We start from the raw sequence: 23,836 nt of genomic DNA on the forward strand, positions 1-23,836 counted from the left end.
TATCTTTGAAATTGGAGGGCTATTGGAGATGATCTCTGAGGTTCTTTCTAGATCTATTAGTCTATAAAAAGAAATTTATATGTATATCTGCATATACATATATACTACCTCACATCTAATTTTAAAATGTGTGGTTCTCTGAACTCACTTATGTTAGAGGTAAAAGTCAGTTTAGGATTTTTATGGTGATTTTAATTACAATAGAAGGAAGAAATTAAGATGAAGAGAGAGAGAAAAGAGAATTTAAACTGTTCCAGCCTGGGCTGAGCCAGGCAGGAGTTCAGAGGCCTTGGTCAAGGGGCCTTCTCAATCTAGCACAGCTACCAGCCACAAGCCCTCCTCCGAGATAAGGGGTCTCCTAGGAGGATAGCGTTTTAGGAGGTAAAAGAAAAAGGAATCAGCCTAAACCACTCACCAAGCATGCTAAGAACTTCTCCTAGTCACCTCACCGGCAAGTCACAAAACACCAAAATCCTACAAGAGCTGCAAGCACGCCAAACACTGCCCAGTGCTCCCCACACTGCAGACAGAGTTTCTGCGAGCAAGAGTGAGAGCAAGAGCCACGTCTCGGTGAGAAAGCCAGAGAGAGGAAGTGATGCAAAATATATAGATGTTGTTTACATCACTTCCTGCTTCTCACATGTACCAATGGTAGCTTAAGCTTGACTTGGGACAGCCCAGGGGGTCTGTAAGTTGTTTCTTATTTGTCACTTGCTAGCACATGTCTATCATAGGCCATCCTCCTCAACACTTAATCCTTAAGTAGAGGTGTATATATTCCTGGTTGCTAGAATTTTAAAGACTAATCAGGGTGGAGAAAATCTAAAATTCACACTTGCAACAGAATGCAAATTTCATGCTATATTTTTCTATGATATTAGCACATTTATTCATGTATCTTAATGATTTATTTCAATTTCTCCAGAGTTGAAAGAATGGTTCCCAAGATGTAGACTAAAGGTTTTAGAAATGATCCTTCATTCTTACTGTATAGTACAAGTGAGGTCAAACTTCCAAAACCAGAAGAATAAAAATATGACACATAAATTGTAAACGGAAAAACTGTAAGGATCATTTTAGTGTTTTGACTTAAAATCTAAGTAAGTGGTCACCATGGGAAATTCCCAAATATGAAAATACCCAAGTCAGCTGGGATTTATGGAGATTTTAATTAATAAAGAAAAAAGGAATTAAGGGAAGGAGAGAGAGAAAAAGAGAGAGAGAGAATTAATTTAAACTGCTCTGGCTCAGGCTGAGCCAAAATGGCCTAGGCCTGAACCTAAGGGAGAGCAAGTCAGTCTTTATCACTCACCACAAGCCCGTCTCCAAGCTGGATTCTTCTACTCCAAACTGAAATTACTCTCCAAACTGAATTCAATTGTCCCTGAACTGTTCCTTCATCTCCTTTTAAAGAGATTTTTCTCTTATGTCACCTCCCCTAAATTTTCACATCTACCAATCACAGTAGACAATTTTTTCCAGGACTGCCCATTCTTAGTTTTCACCTTCTTTGGTTTTCACCTTCTCTGGTTAGATTAAATCTTCTGAGTACTTCACACCTCTTTGTTAAGCTTGCTTTTTGTAAGTTACATTACCTTTTTGTGATTAATTTAACCTTTACAGGTACTTACCATCTTTTTGTATTAGATCTAAAAATAGACCTAGCTTGAGGTTCTAGCTTCACTATAAGGTATGAGTTAGGGACTTTCATTGTTCAATCAGGAGTTTACAACTTTATCTTCCCCTAAGGCACTGTCTGAGTAAGGTGGAGTAATTTCCATGTTCACAAAATAAAACAACCCCATCCGGACCAAGTTAAACAAATTATTAATGAAAATTGTATATTGAAGGTAATGGGGATGTAGAAATATACTGACAATTTCATATAAAAGTTTAAATGCAAATCAATTGCTATAAAAGAATAAAAACACCTAGGAAGGACCTCGGTTGGTAAACAATAAGCTTACTTGGCCTAACAGAGAAATATAACTCCCAAGAGTAGCAGGGTAAAATTGCCCATAAGTTTTTAGGGGAAAGTATTATGGAAGTTTATAAGTGATATTGCCCCATAAAAGAGAAAATCAATGGAAAGGGAAACCAGTATGAAGCAAATTTAGCAAGAGACCCAACTAAACAACCATCCTAAGTTCATTTAAGGATGAAAATAGATAAAAGACAACAAACAAAACAATTGATTGGCAAGTATTTATTAAGCACTTACCATGGGAAAGCTATTGTACTTAGCACTGATACACAGGTAAGAAAATAATATTGATACATAGGCAACTGACATTTGAATAGAGAATTAGACATTATACATGTAAGAGGAAGCCTGGCCAATGAGAGCCCAATTCCCGAAGCATGTACAGATATTCTTGACATAGTTTCAGCCCCTAGGGCCTGTGTGGACATTTTCCTGCCTAGTTCCAGTATAAGCAACCATGTGGAAAGCTAGGCAGAATCTATTTCCAGAAACTGAGAAGCTGTGTAATAATGAAGTCTTCTAATTAGCTGAGGAGTTGGAAAGATGGATGACTCAGGAGGTGCTGAGCTGGAACTAATTTCTCATATAGAAAGAACAACCTGATAATCTCTGACTCTTCATTGTGACAAATGAGGCAAGCCTACTGTGTGCTGCCAGGTTGAAGGTAAAGGGAGATAAGGTGACTGCCATATCTCTTATCTAACTACCATGTGTACATGAATTTATAGAACCTTTGTTTCTTCTGTTTGTTTTGCCTGAGATTATTTAAATGACTATCACAAGATCAAATTATTCAGGCAGCAACTTTCTAGGTTCAAGAGGTCCTGAAGTTCCATTTAGAGGTTCTATCAGAGATACTATCTGTGACCAGAGTCAGCAGAAGAATCCACTAGAGCAATAGTGACTGATTCCAGAGGAAGCCCCTTCAGAAACATATGGAATGACCTCATCACCAGAGAATAGTGGCAGCTTCAATAATCGTGATCCATTGTGATAGAGAGAAGTACCAGCTCTGAATTATAGAAAGGCACTGAGCCTGAGAGCAAAGCAGAGCTACACCCAAGAGATGTACCTTTACAGAGAAAGAAAAGGATTCCTAATGAACAAAAGCTATGAGTTATTCCTCTGTCACCTGTATTTTCTAATCATTTGCCAATCTTTATACTTTAAATCTGAATGCCACCCACTAGGATTTTATCTAGACAAGGGGAGAGGTTTCCATAACACACTTTAAAGTTTAATCTGTATTTATTAAATTTTATTTTTATTGTAATGCAAAACACACTTCCATACTGGTCATTGTTGCAAGTGTAAACTCTTAGATAACCACCCCCCCACCCCCCCAAAAAGCCATAAACATGTTGTGAAAGACAATTCCAGCAGTTCTTTCTCTGAAGGTAGATAGCATTTCCTGCCATAAATCTTTCAGGATTGTCCCAGATTATTGCATTGCTGAGAGCAGACAAATTTCCCCAGATAATCATCATCCTATATTACTGTTATTGTGTATAGAGTTCCCCCAGTTCTGCTTATTTCACACTGCATCAGTTCCTGTAGATCTTTCCAGCTTTTTCTAAAATCGTCTTGCTTATCATTTCTTAAAAGATAATAGTATTCTATCACCAACATATATACTATAATTTTTTCAGCCATCCCCTCAATTTCTAATTCTTTGCCACTAGAAAAAGAGCTGCTATAAATATTTTTGTGCAAGTAGGCCCTTTCTCCTTTTTTATTATCTCTTTGGGATACCCACCAAATAGTGGTATTACCAAATCAAAAGGTATGCACAGTTTTATAGTTCTTTGGGCACAGATTTAAATTGTCCTCCAGAGTGGTTGAATCAGTTCATAACTCCACCAACAATGCATTAGTGTCCCAATTTTGTTGAGTCCAAAGGGATAGCTCAGATTCTCTGAATCTGGTAATAAATCAAAGTTAGTAGGACAAGAATAAGGTTCCTCCTCCCTCCCCTATCTAGGAGACACCAATGTCAGAACAAAAACCCAAATAGAGTATTAGTGGGAAAATTTATTCCTTGGGTAAGCAGGCTTGTCCAATGCCAAAAGAGAGATGAAGCTAACTTTTTTTTTTAATCAAACAAATCTTTTAATGCCTCTTTGGAAACCAGTTTTTATGAGGCTCTTTCCAGATATACTTTCTATTGAGGAGAGGGGAACAAAATTCTAAAACAATTTTTACTAAGATTTGTATCTTAGCTAAATATTTTTGGTCCTGCCTTGTCCTAAATTCACTGCTTCTCAAATTAAGCATTTCTGGAAATAACAAAATTTAGAATTAATTGAAAATAGTATTTTATCTAATATTATTTAGACTCAAGACCTTTTTGATATTTAGTAAAATGTCCCAATTGTACAAGAACAAGTTTTATTCAAGATAAATGTCTTTTGAATTAAAGAAGGAAGTCAGTGAGAGCTATAGGCAGGGTGGTTTGCAAAATATCTTCTGGTAGACTTTGTTCATTTCAATAATTTGCAGTGATTGGCTGTTAGTAGCTACAAATAAGGAAGTCTTCAAGTTAGGGGATTTCTCAGTGGAAGTTCCCAGAGAAGATACTTGTTAGAGTGAGGACAGTTTCACTGTGGACTGCCTTCCCGAAAGCCTGGTGTCAAAGCTTCCAGACTACATAATTACCTAAATATTTAAAGAAGAATAATCTATACCTCAGGAGTAATCAAGAAGTTTCTAATAAGGTAATCAAAAGTTTTTGTGCCTGTTCATTGTCAATTAACAAATTAGCATATAAAGTTAAATTATAGCATATCCATTTTAATTACTCTTTAGCTTGTGTTAAAAGTATAATGTATGGCCTAAACCTATAATCCCTCATTTTCCTTGCCATGGAAGGGAATTTGGCTAGTGTAAGGCATTCAAGAAGAAATGAAAATAAAGAAATGCTATTGTATTTTTAAATTGTTCATTCTAGCTTTTCTAGTAAGAACCATGAAAATCTATGATTCTATCTAAAACTATTTCTCTTTAGCTCATCTTTGGAATATGGGCCTTTTCTGTTTATCATAAAAGAGTTTCAGAATAAAAGACCAAGTGCAATGTAAGAATTGTACATTACTTGATTGGGTTGCTATTTCTTCTTGGGATAATAAACCAAATATAGTTTGCAGCACTTCTTTTTGCTAAAATTTGATGGATTAATTCTAAACTGATCAAGAATTACCATTCTATTGTGAGCTTGGGTTTGGCATTTTCCATTTTATGGGAAATATGTCATGTGAATCTTGTTTTACTCTGAAGTAATAATACAATAGTTAAATTCTTTTTCTTGTCTTAGATTATTTTACTTTCCTTTACTGTAGCACTCTAGCTTGATTCTAGTAAAGATCATCCTTTTATCTTCATAATCAAATGTTAATGCTAAAGATTGTACTAGAACCTAGAAAAGAATGCTAGGAAAAATTGATAGATCAGGAAACGATTAAAGCATCAGATGTAAGCCACCTAGTGTTTGAAGATGTGGCTACAGTAAGAGGTTGAGACATTTACCCTTTTTTTAAGTATGTCTCATTATTTTATACGAGTGACTATGTATGTAAAGCAGAGTAATTATTACCAGACTTACTGATGTTATCTTTTCTGAGTGATATATAGCTTCAAAGTGTGAATGGCTTTTTTATTTCATTACTTAGTACTATAGTAAATATAGTGCCATATTACCCACTAAGAGCTCAGAATAGATTGGCAGATGATGAATTACCAAAAGGCTTAGTTAATGATGCCTTATTTTCCTCTTATACAATTAAATTTCCCCAGACATTCCTGGGTAAGATTAGTAGGAACTGGATTAATTGTACAAATTACATGATATTGTTACCTAGAAGAAGACAATATAAAGATAAAATTGGTAAATAATAGCTCAACAAAGAAAAGAGAGCTACCATTGGAGAGTATGATGTGTGCTTGCTCTGGCAGTACATAAAAAAAAAAAAACTGGATAGTCCAATGTTTATCATGAGAAGGCAAAGTTGGTTAATGAAGAGTAGGGAATAAGGACACAAAGGAACTTTAGAAAAGCAAAATACTCAAATAACAGTCCTATTTCTCCTGCATCAGCTACAGGATGTTCACCTGAAGTTTTGACAGTTAGTCATAAGCAATACACAGTTGTGTATTGCTTGATTTTGTATGATTTACTAAAGAAGTATTCACTGAATATATATATATATGTATATATGTGTACATATATACATATATATATATTCATTGCTGTCCTATTTGATTTTGTAATGCTTTACTCCACAACAATGAATAATGAGGAAAATTTTAAATTACATAAATGATCAGGTGTCCTTTTTTTTAATGAAAAAGACAGAAATCTGAATTTAGAAAACAATAACAAAAGAGAAAATGGTACTTATTTATATAATAAGAGGATTCTTCACTTTAGGATATTTATCAAAACATTACTCTTATCTCAATAATTAAATATGTATCTCTCTAGATATATTTACATGTGTGTATATGTATATGTACATATATATATATATATATATATATGAGCATGTATACACACAAACAGCCCCTGCCTCCTCCCAAAAAACCCCTAGCAACCACAAAATAGGTCATTAAGGTCTTCAAAAGGCCTCTACATATATACCCAAACAAAGAACAAAGCAGTCCCACTTAAGGGAATTGGGGAGGAAGAATGAAGGAGACAGAAAAACTTATAAGCCACAGCTTTTTAAAGAGCAATATGAAAATAAGGCTAAAACAGCTAAAATTATAGTGAAAGTCATGATCAAATATATTATTTCACTTGCAAAAAAATGGCAAACGCCATTTTTCAGGAGTACAGATATAAAATTGTTCCTTATGATGACATTGTTAATGGTATTTTACACATGGCAATTTGGCTGTGAGAATGAATACTTTATTCATATTCTTTTCCATTCTGCAACTACAGCAGCTGTTTATGAACTGATTTCTCCTTGCCTGCAAACTCACATTGAGATCACAAAATAAATTATCAATTAGTCTTGTAAATGAATAATTTCTCTAGAAATTGTCAACCCAAATATTATTTTAACAGGTCTACAGTCATCTCCTGGAAAACAATTCTACTCACTAACAAGTAAGACAGAACAGTGAAGAGTGGATATATTTCTAAATGTAGGTCATTAGGAACATCTGTACTGGCCCAGAGATTGGAAGGTCCTGCCTTCAAATATGACCTCAGCCACTTCCTAGCTGTATGACCCCGGGCAAATCACTTAACCCATATTGCCCAGCTTTTATTGCTCTTCTGTCTTGGAGCCAACACACAGTATTAATTCTATGACAAAAAGTAAGGGATTTTTTTTTTAAAGTAAGAAAAAAATAATGTACAAAATGTTTTAGGTAAGAAAAGACATTATGCAATCCTGTTACAACATCAATTATGATAAAGTAGAATTTTATCTGTTACAAACTTTTTCTGAGGAAATGTTTGGTTTTTTTTAAAAATGTAATTCTTTTGAAAGATTGGCCCACAGACAATGGCTTCAGTAACACAATTCCTAGCCACAGTTAAGGAACACATGTATGAATGACCCATGAAGGGGCTGAACTACAACTTTTAAAGGGTTTGATTAGATTCATTTACACTTGGATTTTTGTACTATGGAGGAGTTGGTTGTAAGCATCACTTTTCTTTTTTTAATTTCTGTATTACATATTGCATCATCATGGAGGAGGAAGGAAAAATTTTGTTTGAGAATAATTTTCACTACTCTATATTACCGAAGACAATAATTACCCAACAACATAAGTATGTTGGTAAATGTTCAACAACCTGCCTGGGTGGGGGGAGGGGAAACTGTAGCTTAACACACTTTTTTTGTTGTTATATTTTTTTTTATTTTTTAGATTTTTTTCTGGAAATTTTAATTTAATTAATTAATTTAGAATATTTTTCCATGGTTACAAGATTCCTGTTTTTTTCCTCCCCTACCCCCATCTACCTCCCATAGCCAACACACAATTCCACTGGGTTTTACATGTGTAAAAGAACTATTTCCATATTATTGATATTTGCACTAGCATGATCATTAAAGTCTATATCCCCAGTCATATCCCCATCAACTCATTTTCTTCTGTGTTTCTATTCCCACAATTCTTCCTCTGAATGTGGATGGTGTTCTTTCTCATAAGTCCCTCAGAATTGTCCTATTGCATTGCTGCTAGTAGAGAAATCCATTACGTTCGATTGCACCACAGTTTAACACGCTTCTAAATTTAATCTGCATTATTAACACTTTCTTAGGTATAGAACCTATCAACAAAACACAGAATCAAGCCCCAGTTTGTAGTCCTTTGCTGATTTCCAAGGAGTAAAGGCTCACTGAAAAATTAACAGTCAACTCTTAGGGAGCTGATTCTAATTGGCTCCAGCATACGTCTGCCTAAGAACTTTGCTTTGTCCATGGGTCACCCATTGAAGTGAAGTTCTGTTTAAATAGGTCAGTCAATAACATGAGATATGAGAAATCTTTTGTTTAATTTACATTCTGCTAGAAGAATATAAATTCTGTAAGGGGAGAAACTTTAAAAAATTTTTTTGTATTCTCAGAGTCATTGCTTAAAATAAGGGAACCTTATTTTATGATCATGGAAGAGCTAGGGCAGCCCCCTTATCAGAATCCCAGAATCTCTGAAATTAAAGGAACTTCAGAGAAAGGTCCAAGGACCAAAAAGTCATAAAACAAGATGGGCAGGAGCTTTTTAGCCCAAAGAGATAAACAAAACATTGCCTTTAGGGCTGTGGTGGCAAATCTATGATACACATGCCAAAGATGGCACACAGAGACTGCTCTGTGGACATGTGTAGGCCCCTGACTTGGCCAACTGGGAGCCTGCCCTTGCCCCCAAACACAGGGGTGGATGGAGTACTGCACAAAGCCACGGACAGATAGTTGGGGGTAGGGCATGGGTACATAGTCCTGGGTAGGGTAGGGCATGGCACAGGGTCCCAAAAAGTTCCAAAACGTTTGCTATCACTGCCTTAGGGCTTCAGCAAAAGTAGGAGATTTGAGGTCTAAATAAGACTTTCTGCCTTGATGTACCAAGCAGCTTAAGAAGTAAGTATTCAGGCCCAGCTAAACTGGGGTATAATATGAATGAACATTTTCCTGGAAAAGAAAAGCCTCATTTTACATGCGATGACACTGAAGCCCAGAGAGGTTAAAGGGTTTGCTGAATGTCACAGGAGTTATAAATAGTTGAAAGATCTGATCCCAGATCTCTGAGTAGGAGGAAGTAATTCATTTTTGGATTGTAACCTGAGAAAGGTAAACTCCAACAATTAAGTAAACAAATGAAAAGAAGACATTTTCAGTCAGGCCCTCCCACTTACAGAGTTTCCAGTTACACTGATCCATGTGTATCTATATGCCCATATATAGATAGATAAAAAGACAGACAAGTATATGGTATATTTTTTTTCTTGGCACCTCATGACCACTATATCAATTTAAACATCAGGTAACTTTTAACCCAATTGGTATTTCTCCTACTGTGAAAGGGAAATAAAAGGTGGCACCAAGATAATTTTCAGAGGTGTAAAAACCATTCTACTACTAGGTAAAATGAAAAGTAGATGAATCTGTCTCCCATGTATTTCCTCTACCAATTTCTTGACTCTTCCCCATAATTTTGCTCCCCATTCGTTCAACCTAGCCCTCCCCTTCTCAGACTCCCAAATCACTTCATCATCCTTTTACACACACACACACACACACACACACACACACACACACACACACACACACACACACATAAACACACACAAACTTGTTTTGTTAGGAGTCTAGTTTTAAGCTATCCAATTTTATAAATAAACTATTTTTTATTAAATTATGCCAGGACAATAACTTAACCTTTTCAGAATACCTTATTTTAGAAGTTGCTAACCTAGAAGAATTTCTAATTGATGTAGCAGAAAGAGTGGCCTGGGAGCCAAGAATGCTGGATTCTGGTCCTAGCTCTCTCACTAATTTGCTATGGAAATAGATCATAAGATTTCTCTGGGCCTCAGTTGAATCATTTGTAATGAGGCACTTGGTCAATTTAGGTCATTTAGGTTAGGTCAATCTTAATATTTTAGTATGTCATGGATTCCTATGGCAGTCTGGTAAAGCTCCATAAATCACCTCAGAAGGATATTTTTAAGACATAAAATAAAATATGTAAGATTATAAAAGATGCCAATTCTATTGAAATATAGTTGTAAAAATACTTTTTTTAAAAAGGGAGATCATGGACCCTGCATTTATGAGCTTTAAGGTTTCTTGAAACTCTTAACATTCCATGATCCTGTGAATGTGATTAAATCACGTCCACCAGAGTCTTCTACATATAATCTTATATTTTACCCTCCATTTCCAAGATCATAGGATATATGATATAAAAGACACTATAGTCATCAAAACTAACTCTCATTTTATAATTGAGGAGACTGAGGATCAGAGAGGGTGAGAATCTTAGCCAATGTCATACCCAACAGCTGACAAATGACAAGAAACAGAATATGAAGCTCCAGTCCTTGATTCCAAATTTTTTTTTCCATTTTGCTCTTTCTATCATACCATGCTGCCTTTCTCCAGAGCAGGAATTTTTAAAAAATGGGATGCAGTTCTTAAGGAGAGGCTTCCCTCCCACTTGGAATCCATTTTACAAAGCAATTCCTAGACAATTTTATGAACTATATTCTTTTCTATGCCTCCTCCCAAATACCCCCTTTTTGTCCTTTTCCCTGCTCCTTCTGTCCCAATGTTTCTACTCTAACTTGTGAATAAAGGTTTTCGTAAAATTATTAAATTCCATCACAGTGGCTACCTGTAACCTCCATTTGAAGATGTACCGAAACCAATCCTTAAGTCCTCTCTCAGCTCTGCTCTGTATTCTCATGATCTCTCTCCATCATGAACCACCCTTACCTGCCAAAGCCTTCCCTTTAAGTGTGGTAGTCCTTCCATTATAAGCCTCTTTAGGTCTAGGGCTCTCTCTCCTTTTGCTTGTACAGTGTTCTAAAACTCTTAAAAGCTTCATATTCTCAGGGCTTCAAACAGTGCCTGGCAGATAGTAGGGGCTTAATGAATGCTTTATCTATCTATCTATCTATCTATCTATCTATCTATCTATCTATCTATCTATCTATCTATCTCATGATACTTAGTACTTAATTGCTTATTTTTAAGAAGTAAAAATCTTGATCATAGTTCCCTGTCCTCCAAATTTACAGTGAAATGATTCTATTCTCCTGGTGTTTTTCTGTATGATCTTCTGCTCTATTGCTCAGGCTAATAAATAAAACCATTATGAGAGGATAGTTTAACAATTATTTGATATCTGTTAATAAATGTGTATATTAGGATATCACACAAGACACTATGCTGGGTAATTTAGGGGAAAAATGTAGAATTTCTCCTTTTCACCTCACTCTTCCAACAATTTCATTTAAAGATAAAGTACTTACACATAAGACAAAGAACTGTCATCCGTGAGGGGTAAAAGATAAATGGAATAGGAATTTGGAGAAGAGAGTGGGAGGCGGTGAAGCTGAATGGATCAAAACTTTGTGGAGAAGATGGAATTTTTCAGGATCTGGATAAGCAAAAAAGAGCAGATTTTTCAGGTCATAGATATTTCTGTTTGCAAATCAGCTAGCTCTCCATAATCTCTTTGAAGGCACAGAATGGTCTCTTCTCCAGTAAGCAACTTCTGCTTGAGGTATATGTCTAATAAGATTAGCTCATACCAACAAAGACCCAGAAAAGAGTAGTTGCCCTTTGTAACACTAGATGACCCAGGAATTTTTCTGCTTTCTTGAAGCAAATCCAGGACAGGGTTAGGAAAGGCCTTGTTGGAAACAACCTGGATAGAGTACAATATCGGTTGCTCAAAGAGCCTGGAGTTAGGCACAAGACCTAAGGGAGTGTTATCCTCTTCAGCCCATAACTCTGTAATTTTAAAAAATTCACCTTTGTTTGATGCTTTGTGGCTTACAATGTTTTTCATATATTTGCTCATTTGATCATTCTCCTCACCTTGTGAGATGAGTAGTACAGATATTCTTATCCACATTTCTGAGATGAGGAAAGCTTATAGGCCAACTTCACAGAGTAAGGGACATTCGGCTTATGAAAATCCATCTGGCCACAGTCATGAAGGGCTTGGCTGTCTATTATTTGTATTAAGCTATAAAATTAATAAGATAACCAACTAATGTCAAAATGCCTTAACCTGGGATATTTTTAAACGAATCTACAAAGACTTCGAAGCATGTCTAAGGCACCCAGTTTGAATGCTGGCGCTGCCATTTACAACTTGCTGTGTGACTTAGGGCAAATCACAGGGTAGGGAATCTTACAGGGCCTCAGTTTCTTTATCTATAAAACGAAGGGCTAGGCCTCACCAAAGTCCCTCTGGTCCTACATCTATGGCCTTAGGAACCTTTAGGTTTGCGCTGGTTGTGGTCCAGCAGGGGCCGGAGCAGCCGTCATTTTCGTTGGCTACCGATGGAAAGTAAAGTGCTAATAAAGGGTTAATGTTTCCCTTCTCAGGCGCTGCCCTCTGACCTGGAAGTGAAAGGAACTTCCGGTTAAAGTCTAGCTTTGAGTACTTCTAAGTTGACAAAGTAGGGGCTCTGAATTCCTGAAATGTAAGTAACCTGCTTCCTCCCACAGCTGGCGTCCGGGGTCCGGCCAAATCCGTCCGGGCCGTGGAGTTGCTGGGGAGGGGGGTGTCTGAGCTCATGGGAGGCGGGGCGGGCCAGGGCTGCTGCGCCGGGGGCCTTAAGAAGCCGAGAGTTGATCCCGAAGTCTAGACTGTAGCCCCTGCCCCCGCGGGGAGGAGCAGAGCGAAGCACCACCCGAGCTTCAGGAGCTAGTGCTCACTTCTTCAGACACTCTGAAACACACTCACACTATTCCTTACACTCATTCACTTCTTTCACAATACTTTATCACACTCGCACAGTTCTTATACTCTCTCACTCTCATAAACTCTCATACAAATACTCATATACTCTCACACATATTATCCTTGACGCAGTCCCCCACACGTTATCTCACAGAGACCCTGTTTCTCACACACACAAGCAGGAGAGAAGGCGGTTTTCAATGAAGCTTTAAGCAGGTCACTCTCTTGTTAGTTTCTCCACCTAGTCAATGGGCATAACGATGACTGATGGTAAGCAATAAGGTCACTTCCCTTGGCTGTGGAGGTGTTTGACGATGGAGGCATAAGAAAAGCAAAGTATTGTTTGTCAGTTGAAATAGGGATGTGGTTTCTTGGTGTCTGTTTTCATTCAACAGTGCCTACCTATCTCATAGGATTGTTGTAAGAATTAGATGGGATAGTATTTGTAAAAAGTACCTAATGCATAGTAGTCACTGTATAAATACTTATCCCCAACTCCTTTAATATTAAATATGATTTTACATTTGTTAAATCATTGTTACAGAGGATTTTAAATATCAGTACACAAGTTTTTCTGTGTGTTTTGGTACACAAGTAGCAATTGGAGAGAGATCTGTGATTTTGCTGATGTAGGAAACTACTCCTCCAAGGAACTTTCTGCAACGATGAAGGGTTGGCACCTTTTAGACAGCCTAGAGAAGTGCCAGAAGCAAAGGTGTCAAACACTTGGCCCCCCCACCTTCCCTTGTGCTGTAGGAACTTTATTAAATGTAACTGGGAAATATTTAACCAAATAAATAACACAATAGAGCATAGATAATGCTATTATGGTTTTTTAAATCAATATACATAGCCCAGGGGGGGATCCTTATGCCCTGGATTAGTGACCCCTATTTTTTTCAGTTTGAATCCACTGGTCTAGAGCATGGGAGAAGTTAAGTGACAGATGATCACAGAGCCAATATTTGTCAAAGATGAGACTTGGGCACAAATTCCTTGCTTCGCTACACCTTGCTAACATTTTTCAATTAATATACTCTGAATCTTAACAGGCATTAAAATATTGTGAATATATTTGCAACTATGTTAACTTTACACAGGTCTTGTGAAGTGTTACCAGAACTTATATAGTAATGAGAAAACTTGGGAAAGTTTGGATCAGTTGAATCAGTGACAAGTTTTGAAAGGAAACCTACTAGAATCCTGATACATTTGCGTTAACTGTTCCATAATATTGGGCAGCTTGGCCTGTAAAATTCCCCATTAGCCTAGAGTTTAACAGAGTAAAAGCAGTATTAATCAAAGGTTAAAGAAATCTGTGAACATAATTAAGCTGAAGAAAAATTAACTGCTCCCATAATGTCGCATTTTAATTACCAAAATACAAAAACATTGCTACTTGAAAGTTCCTTTATCTTATAGAAGCTTTTGACAGCATGTCACATGTGAGGAAGGAGATGTAATAAGTGCCAAACAAAATTTACAATGAGGTAGAATAAGATGGTTTTCCTTCTTAGCACAGATCAGAGATTTCAAGGGGGAAAACCAAGAAAGAATTCTCTTTAAAATGCAGCAAAATTATTCATCAAAAATGAGCATAATTTATAAAATGACAAGTTTTCTTGAGTAAATCCAAATTAATGAGGAGGTGATTCCCATGGTGCAGCAGTAATGGCACTAAGAGGAAGAAAAATGTGAGGGGTCTGGGTCATTTTCAATCTTCTTGAGCATGGAAGGGAAGGACTTGAATATATTAAGAGAGGAGATCATTTTTGGCTAAATAGCTTTCTTTTCTTCTCTAGCAACATTTTAAAGTTATTGCTTCTGCCAAGAATAGTTCCTCTAGAGTATGACCCAAAAGAAACCAAGAATGAAACTCCCAGTAAAAGCATCAGTTTCATTCTTCTGTCACTTGTTTCATAATATTACATGGGAAATTTTATAACAGAGATCATTGCTAAGGCTTTCCATCGTAGCAGTAAATTACCATAGTAGATTTTCAAAATGTGTGGTAGAGAAAACCCTATTAAGGCAATGCATTATCTTACATCTGCCATGGCACACATGACTTTCTGAAACATCAAAGTAGGCCTGGAAGTTGAAGAAAAGAAATAATTGACTAAGGCAATTTTTCTTCACTCAAGAGAATGAAAGCTCCTTAAGGGCAGGGACTACTTACTTTTTTTCTCCACATCCCCTCCTCCCAGCCCAGAGTTGAAGCTTATTAGGATCTTTGCTTAATGATTTCATCAGGCAAAGAGCCAGACACTGTGGTGAGAGCTAGGAATACAAACAGCCCGTGCCCTCAAGGAACTCTCGTTAGAAAATATATCCTGGGAAAAAGAAAAGTTTGTGAGGAAACTTCTTTTTGAATTTCACAAATGATTAATCCAACAATATTTGCTCACTTTGAAAATGAGACCTGTAATTCAACAGTTGACATCTCAGATGAATTGTAGAGTGTATCATATCATAATAAAATCAGAGGGAAGTATTGACTACAGAAAGTGAAGAGCCATTATTCACATGATTATTAGCTAAAAGAAGCAGGCTGTTGGCTTAGCAGTCTATTTGGACAGTTTTCTTTATGGTATAGTAATATAATGCATATGCTTTTGCTGATATGACTGTGGCAATACTCTTATAAAAAAGAAACACTTGGCAGCCTATTTTTATTTTGCTTTTTGCTTTTCATCACATGCATTAACCACAATGAAATGTAAAGATGGATATTCAGAGTAGAAAACTCATTAATTAAACTTAACATTTAAAAATTCTCACTTGCTCCCATTCTGACATGTAGATTTATTGGGAATGACTTATTTCTGCTTTTGTTTCCTAACTTAGACTTGCAGGACTCAGAGCTGGAAGGGGTCTTAGAAGTCATTTATTTTACAGATGAGAGGAAACTGAGATATCACCTCACAGGGCCATTGTGAAGAAAGTCTTTTGTTAAAGCACTAAATGAAAGTGAGTTGGTTTTGTTACCTGGATTGGTTGTTTCTGTTGACTAAATTTAGTATCCTCCCTCCTTTATTTGCCTAGAACTTTTTGAATAGAAGGTGGTTGTCTGGAGTATTCGTTTTAAAAATCCAGTTTTTCACTTTATAACTAGGGTAAATTTGAAATTAATTGCTTCTCATAAAGGAAGTGTTTTTGGTAAAAGTTGAGATGATGGCTTACATTTGATTCTGTATACTTAGTTCCATAAAAGGTAGTAACCATTTTTCCTGTCTAGCAGTGGGCACTAGGATAAGGGGTGAAGCCATTTGATTTAGGGAGATCTTCTATGAAGTGGGAAATAGGTTTTGGGGACAGCATAATGTAGTTTTAAGTCAACAGGTATTTATTAAGCACCTAACTATGTCTGGCACTGTGAATGAATAAATCATTTTTTTAAGCAATTACTATGTGCAAAACTTAGTATTGTTCTGGGGAGACAGAAACGTAAAACAAGCCCTCCTCTCAAGAAACTGATAATTTAATAGGGGAGATAACATATATAGATGATTCAGCTGCATGTCAGATGGAAAAGTCCCATGATCCTTAGGGTACAGTGTCAAAGCAGATGATAATGCCTCTTTAATGTCATTTCCACAGATAAAATCATTTCATTTTCTAATGCTAAACCATTTGACTGTGCCAGAGACTTCAGTGATATCTCCACAGATTCAGCCTGGCAACCCTACTGTACACCTTTCCTTCCCCCCCCCCCCCCAACTTTATTGATATGTTTTGTTTTTGTATTATATGCATTTACAGATTACGCTCACTTCATGAGAAGTCTCTTGTAACATAGTAAGACAGTTAAGCAAAACTAATGATACTGTAACCTTATTTGACATTTCACATCTCTGTCACCCTCCCCTTCTATATTAACAAAAATCTGTTTTTCCCCCTCCAAACTCCTACCCCACTTAAAAAGAAAAAAGAAAAAAAAATTCTTACTACAGTGGTTATATACAAAGACACATAGGTTTCATTCCACATTCTAAATCTGTATAAAAGATGGCATATATTTCATCATTGGCCCTCTGGAATCATGAATATCCATTGTATTGCTCTTGTTCTTGCTGTTTTCAAAGTTATTTAATTTTACATTATTATTGTATAAATTGTTTTCCTAGTTCTTATTTCATTCTTAAGTAGTTTATAAGAGACCTCAAAATAAATCATTTTTAAAGTATTGCTATTATAGTACAGTGATGACGAACTTTTTAGAGACTAACTGCCCAAACTGTAATGCTCATGCCTAAGTGTGAGTCCCACCCTTACCCCAGTCAAGGGAGGGGAAGAAGCACTCCCATTGGGTTGCTGGGCAGAGGGACAGGTCATATGAGAATTTTCCCCAGGCAAGGGGGAGAGGGGAAAGGGAGCACCCCCCTTCAGCATGCTCTGGCATGTGTGCTATAGGTTTACCAACATAGTTACAGTATAAATTATCTTCTGGGGGGCAGCTGGGTTGCTCAGTGGACTGAGAGCCATGCCTAGAGACAAGAAGTCCTACATTCAAATTTGACCTCAGAAACTTCCTACCTCTGTGACCTTGGGCAAGTCATGTAACCCCTATTGCCTAGCCCTTACCACTCTTCTGTCTTGGAACCAATACACCAAGGTGGAAGGTAAGGGTTTCCAAAAATAATAATAATAAACAAATAAATAAAATAATCTTCTGATTCTGCTCACTTAATTCTGCAGCACTTCATTGAACTCTTTACATATCTTTCTGAAATTATCCTTCCTCATTTTTTACAGCATAAAAGTGTTACATCATATTCATATAATCACAACTTATTTTGTCAGTTGTCATGCAACTCCACGATTTTTTTTGTCACCACAGAAAGAACTACTAAAATTAAATAAATTATTTTTATATAAAGGACCTTTTTTCTTTGATGTTCTTTAGGAATCCATCTGTGATATAGTTGGGTCAAAGGTCATAAGTTTGGTAATTTTCAGCATATAATTCCAAATATATTTAATGGGAAAAAAGTAACTGCTTTGGGCAAAATTCTTTGGTGTGATGTTTAAGAGGAGAGGATTCTTAGGAGAGCAGGTGGAATTAGTAGCTTCATGTGGCCCTACACTGTCATCAGTTATTTAGATCTTGCTGCTTACAGTGACTCCCCACCTACACAGCAGGTGTTTTCTGCAACCCCTTTCTACTTGGACCACTAGTCTGGTTTTCAAATACATAAGAGAAAAGCCAAGATGCTGATTCTTCTCAAAACAATAAGCAGCTACTAAAATGAGCTTTCATTGACCTTAAAAACATACAATATTATGTTAATTTTAGATAATTTAGAACTTGTTAAAAAAATTCATGATTCCTCTGTGGGGAATGACCTATATCTATATATTTTGAGCATATATAATGTAGATTATAATATTCTTTCCTTATTTACAGATACCTGGGAGAAATTAATAAAAGGTACATTTTTTTACATAGTAATTACCGAAAAATAATACTTGCACTCCACTCTAATATAGCTTAGTCCTTTCTCTTCTTAAAATAATTTTCATAGGTAAACCAAGCTGTCACTAAAAGGAAATATTAAAAATCTACTTACTCCAATCAGAAAAATTCCCAATTATAAACTTTTCACTATTAATCTACATCTGATTTCAGTTATTGAATAACCTCTTAAATGGTTTCCCATCTTCCAGTCCTCAACCCACCCTGAACTCAGATGCCAAAAAATATCCACCACAAAAAGAACATCTATAAATATTTTTGTTTCAACAAGTCCTTTCCCATTTTTAAAAATCTCTTTGGGATACAGACCTAGCAGTGGTATTACTAGATCAAAGGGCATTATTTATAGCCCTTTTGGGCATAATTCCAAACTACCCTCCAGAATGGTTGGACCAGTTTGTAACTCCACCCGCAATGCACTAGTGTACCAATTTTGCCAGATCTCCTCCATCATTTATCATTTTCCTTTACTGTCATATTAGTTACCCTTCTAGGTATGAGGTGGTACTTCAGAGTTGTTTTAATTTGCATTTCTCTAATCAAGAGGGACTTAGAACACTTTTTCATGATTATTGAATGCTTTGCTTTAATAGATTTCTTTAATCTGTTTTTAATAGGAATTCAGGGACTATAGATCTCTGTTCCTTCATTCAAGCTGAAGAGGCAGCTAGGTGAAGCAGTGGATAAAACTTAAGAGTAAGGGAGACCTGAATTCAATTGTGACCTTAGACATTGGCTTTTGCCACCTTGGGCAAATCATTTAATCTTTGCTTTGTCAATGTGGAATCTAGAAGCCCCCAAACTTGTAGTCTAGAAAGATTTAATAACCCCCCAGTTTACTTAGCTTAAAAGTGGAGACTGCAAGTTTGACCCAGGGAAAGTCCAACTTCAACTTCACTAGTCTGCTACTAACTGTAGACCTTAAAGGAGTTTAAGTGGGGATGGCTAATCAAGTGTTAAGTATCTCTTTTGTCCTAGTGGTTTCTCCCCTTAGGCCAAAGTCCTTTACCTAAGTGGCCCAGCCTTTGGCTGGGTCTTTGCCTTTTGAGTCTCACTGAAATTCCTGTCTGGAACTTTTCCTTTGTTACTATTGTAAAGTCCAACTACTATCCCTCTCAACCTCAGTCCCCATGTTCCCCAAGAAAAGTATTTAAGCTTCCCAACTTTAATAGCTCTTTGGAATTGTCCAATCTGTTGTGGTTGGCGTTCCCAGGGGTCAGTTATCAGAGCAACCAGAGTTCAATCCTGGAACTCTGTGGAGGTATGTTGTGCGTGCACCTCTACGGGGAGGCCTAACTCAGCACTGTACCCCTTTCTTTAATTAAAGAGTGGTTTTTCTGACTATTTAATAGTTCTGTGGTTTTTTCCCAGTCAACAGCTTCAATTTCTTCATCTATAAAATGAGGATGATAATACAACCTACTAGGCAGGATTGTTGTGAGGCTTAAATGAGATAATATTTGTAGAGTGCTTAGCAAAGTGTCTGGCACAAAATAGGCACTTAATAAATGTTTGTTCCCTTCCTCCACTACCATCCTAAAAGTGAAGTACTGGCTGTCATTTTAGAGTTGATTATGTCATAGAACACTTAAGGACAGACAATGAAATAAGTTCTCTTAGTAAAGAGATAGAGGAACACAGGTGCAGTCTGTTGCCTTTGCAGTCAGTTGCAATGTCAGTATGAGGAGAGATATGTCAGGAAATGAGTGGTGTAAAATTCAAAAAGTATCAGTAAAATTTTTTAAATTCTGAAAACTAGAAGATGATCAGAACTCTTAAAAATGACTCCACTCCTCCCTAAAAAGCATATCACCACCACTTTACATGTAGATATATATTATAATACTTTGAGGTTTGTAAAACTTTGCATAAATTATTTTATTTGACATGCACAGTAACCCTGTAAAGTAGGTGCTACAATTATTCATCTCATTTTACAGATGAGGAAATGGAGGTTTAGAGAAATTGAAGAATTTGCTAGTCATCTAGCAAATTTGGCAGGCTTTGAATCAACAACCCCCTGCCCAAGTTTGGGCACCCTACCTTCAAGTCAGAATGGAGTTTCTGAAGGTTTAATCACAATGGGAGTAGGGAAAAGGAGAGGGAGAGAAGGAGAGAAGAGAAAAGGGAAAGGGGCTACTCAACCTCTGACCAAGGCAGAGGGAGTTTTAGGCCCAAAGGGCCAAGGTGGAAAGAATCAGTCCTTAACTCACGTGACCGATCTGAAGGAAAGCTGTCTGCGGGCGTCCTCCCTGTCCAAGTTTCTAACACGAACTCCCATCTAGCTCTCTCCACAGGAAGAGAGCAAATTCCAGAGGCTGTTCCCTACCTCACTTCCTGTGTCTCACAAGTGCCAATGGTTGGCTCTAGCTTGGCTTAGGACAGCCCAGGTGGGCAGTTAGTTATTTCTGATTTGTCATTGACTAGCACATGCCCGTGTAGTGTGGGTGTGCATAATTTTTGGGTGCTATACCAAGATGGAGACTTTTAAAATTCACAATCCCCCCATGATGATTGGGGGACTAGTCTCCCCAATTGATCACTAAACATAAGCATACTGCACCCCCAAAATTTCTAACTGTAAGTGTATACAAAAATTTTTACCCACTAAGAGGAAAATTATAATAGTTGTAAATATGGGGAAATAGAGGAGAGAGAAAGACAGCAAACCAATGTTTTGCTGGGCGCATTGACAAAAGCCAATTAGGGGGCAGTCCCCTTTGGCATAAGAGTGTACATTCAAAAAATGTTCAATCAACCACACCCCAAGGTTCATTCTGGATCTTCCTGTAGTAAAAAGGTTTAGATATCTTTCTGCAAACAGTTCATTCTCTGGATTCAGTTAGTTAGCAAGCTTCTTCTCTGAAGATTTATCTTGAACAAAATTTAAATCTTGGATTTGATGAAATACAATCCCCCCTGAAGAAAGTGTTGAAAAAACACTGATTCCAGCTGAGGATTCAAGTTTTAGTTGTGGGTGTGTGTGAGTTAATCCAAAAGAAAAACAAAACAAAATGAAAATAAAATAAAAAACAAAATCAAAAGAAAAAAAGGGGGAAATATAGACCCTTTATATATGCATATATTTATATTAAAGAATTCAAAATCAATATCAAAAAATCAAAAAAATCTATGTATACAAAATTTGAGAAAGCAAGAATAAATTTTTTTTTTCCACAGGCCCCTGTATTAGGGTCCAGTTAAGTAATTTCTAATCCCACAAGTCTGTAGGACAGAATGCAGCATATTTTACTTCCCCATTTGCAGCCAAGGCTACAGGAAGTTGCCATACTATAGGAGAGAAAAAAGAGGACCAGATTTTTATTTTATATCTAGGGAAGTGTCATTCCCTCGTCTGATTTTACCTTCGTTCTCGGGGATGGAGGGAGCCAGGATGGTAGCCAACCTTTGGTACTTGTCTGTAGGTATTTAAACGAAGAGTGTGGATACAAGGAAGGCCTACATCTTAATGTCTGTCAAGTGTCGCAACCCCGAGTCTCACACTAGGTTCAAGTCCTTAGTATTGGCTTAGAAATGCATTAATCCTACCTGGATTGGTCTTTGATTTTTAGACCTGTGAGCTCTTTTGGCATTATCCAGGTTATCTCTGTGCTCCTTTTTTGATCCCGTTCCTAGAATCAGACACAAACATTAATCAGTCCCACAACAATTATCAATAAATGGCAGGTTCCCATAGTCTAAAGCTGTTTGGGTGCATGTTAATAACAATAAGAAGTATATATATTTAAACTAATATTGTAGAATAAAATTAATATTGATTATATGTACCTTAAGTACATAGAAGTGAGAAAAAGGGAAAAAATAAAATATTGTAAAAAAGGTTAATAATAAAATAAGGAAAAGAGAAAAAAGGAAAAAAGAAAAAAATTAAATTTAGGAATTCAATGTGTCAAAAGCAGAATAAAACAGTCCCACTTGTCAATGGGTACTTATCTCCAATGCATGTATAGGATACAGTCAATCAGTCTCAACAGAAGATGCTCTTTTTACGTGTGAGCAGTGAATCCAAGAGTCCTTTTCTCCAACCTTTATAGATGTTGGAGTAGTTAACAATATTTGGAATGGTCCTTCCCAGGAAGGCTGGGTTGCTCCTGTACGCTGGAAGTTCTTTATATACACATTGTCTCCTGGGTTCAGGTCGTGAAGTGAGAAGTCTAGTGGTCCGGCTTGTACTGCAGCTCCGGATTCATGTAGCTCACGCAGTTTGTGCTGTAATTCCTGTATATAGGAAGCAATAGTAGTATCTCCCCCTAATAGCAATGTATAAGCCAGGGAGAAAGGCTTAGCCTGTATAGGCGGATGTCCAAAAAGCATCTCGAATGGTGAAATATGTAAGTCTCCTCTAGGCCTGCTTCTAAGATAAAATGGAGCCAGAGGGAGAATTTCAGGCCATTTTAAATGGGTCTCAGTGCATAATTTGCCAATCATAGTTTTAAGTTCTTTGTTCATCCTCTCAACTTGGCCTGAACTCTGGGGATGATATGGAACATGGAATTTGGGAGTTATCCCCAAGCAAAAATATATCTGGTTTAGAACAGAATCAGTAAAATGACTCCCCCTATCAGAGTTAATACGTGCTGGTAGGCCAAAGCGAGGAATAATTTCTTTTAAAAGCACCTTAGCAACAAAAGCTGCTGTGGCTTGAGCTGTAGGAAATGCTTCCGGCCATCTGGTCAGTTGGTCTACTATGACCAAACAAAATTTATATTGTCCAGCCTTTGGCATCGTTATGAAATCTATCTGCAGGTGCTCAAAAGGTGTATAAGCCAGAGGATGCCCACCAAAGGCTTTGCCACGAAAGGCATGTTGGTTATATGCCTGGCAGGTAGGGCAGGATGAACACACTTTAGAGGCTATGGTAGTTATACCAGGGGCTATCCATACTCTCTTAACAGAGTCCATGATGCCCTGGGTACCAAAGTGGCCATTATTATGAACAGATTGGCAAATTTGGTGATAGAAACTTCTAGGGAGCAGGGGTTTTCCTTCAGATGACACCCAGACTCTATTGATCTGTTTTGCTTTGAATTTCTGTTTCCATTTTTCCACTTCCTTCTCATTATAGGAAAGTGATAAATTTGAGTCATCAGTAGTTGTTAATGTTAGAAGTAATTCAGGCCCTTCTATGGCTGCTAGCTTTGCAGCAGCATCTGCTCGGTCATTTCCCCTAGAGACAGGGTCGGTTCCACCTGTATGGGCTGAGCAATGAACTACAGCTAGGGCTTCAGGCAGCTGAAGAGCAGAAAGTACTTCATTAATAATTTCAGCATTAGCTATGGATTTTCCAGCTGAGGTTAAAAATCCTCTCTGGAGCCATAGCATCCCAACTGAGTGACAAATGCCAAAAGCATTTTACAATAAGTAAAGTAAGTAAAAGAAAATTCTCTTCAAATAACAAAAAAAATATTTTTTCTCCTTCCCCC

General features: G+C 37.0%; 1 protein-coding gene and 1 long non-coding RNA gene across 7 annotated transcripts in view; one reads left to right on the forward strand and one right to left on the reverse strand.

The window, feature by feature from the left end:
- The window catches only part of LOC103100719 (uncharacterized), a 37,145-nt gene extending 24,590 nt beyond the window's left edge, over positions 1 to 12,555 (reverse strand). Inside the window, exons 1-2 of the long non-coding RNA XR_008911219.1 lie at positions 12,411 to 12,555; positions 11,472 to 11,599 (exon numbers count right to left, since the gene is read on the reverse strand). This is a non-coding gene — a long non-coding RNA (uncharacterized LOC103100719). The remainder of the gene's footprint in view (positions 1 to 11,471; positions 11,600 to 12,410) is intronic.
- A 3-nt stretch (positions 12,556 to 12,558) lies between these two features.
- TANK (TRAF family member associated NFKB activator) overlaps positions 12,559 to 23,836 on the forward strand; it is a 91,794-nt gene continuing 80,516 nt past the window's right edge. For 5 of the 6 annotated variants that reach the window (XM_007494254.3, XM_056793950.1, XM_007494255.3 and 2 more), the window contains exons 1-2: positions 12,580 to 12,656; positions 15,764 to 15,886. In XM_007494254.3, the coding sequence (XP_007494316.1) occupies positions 15,881 to 15,886 (6 nt within the window). In that variant the 5' untranslated portion in view covers positions 12,580 to 12,656; positions 15,764 to 15,880. Of the gene's footprint in view, positions 12,657 to 15,763; positions 15,887 to 23,836 lie in introns of all 6 variants that reach the window. The other variant, XM_007494256.3, reaches the window with a different exon arrangement.

The sequence above is a fragment of the Monodelphis domestica genome, chromosome 4, assembly GCF_027887165.1.
Source record: "Monodelphis domestica isolate mMonDom1 chromosome 4, mMonDom1.pri, whole genome shotgun sequence".
In the NCBI taxonomy this organism is placed as follows: domain Eukaryota; kingdom Metazoa; phylum Chordata; class Mammalia; order Didelphimorphia; family Didelphidae; genus Monodelphis; species Monodelphis domestica.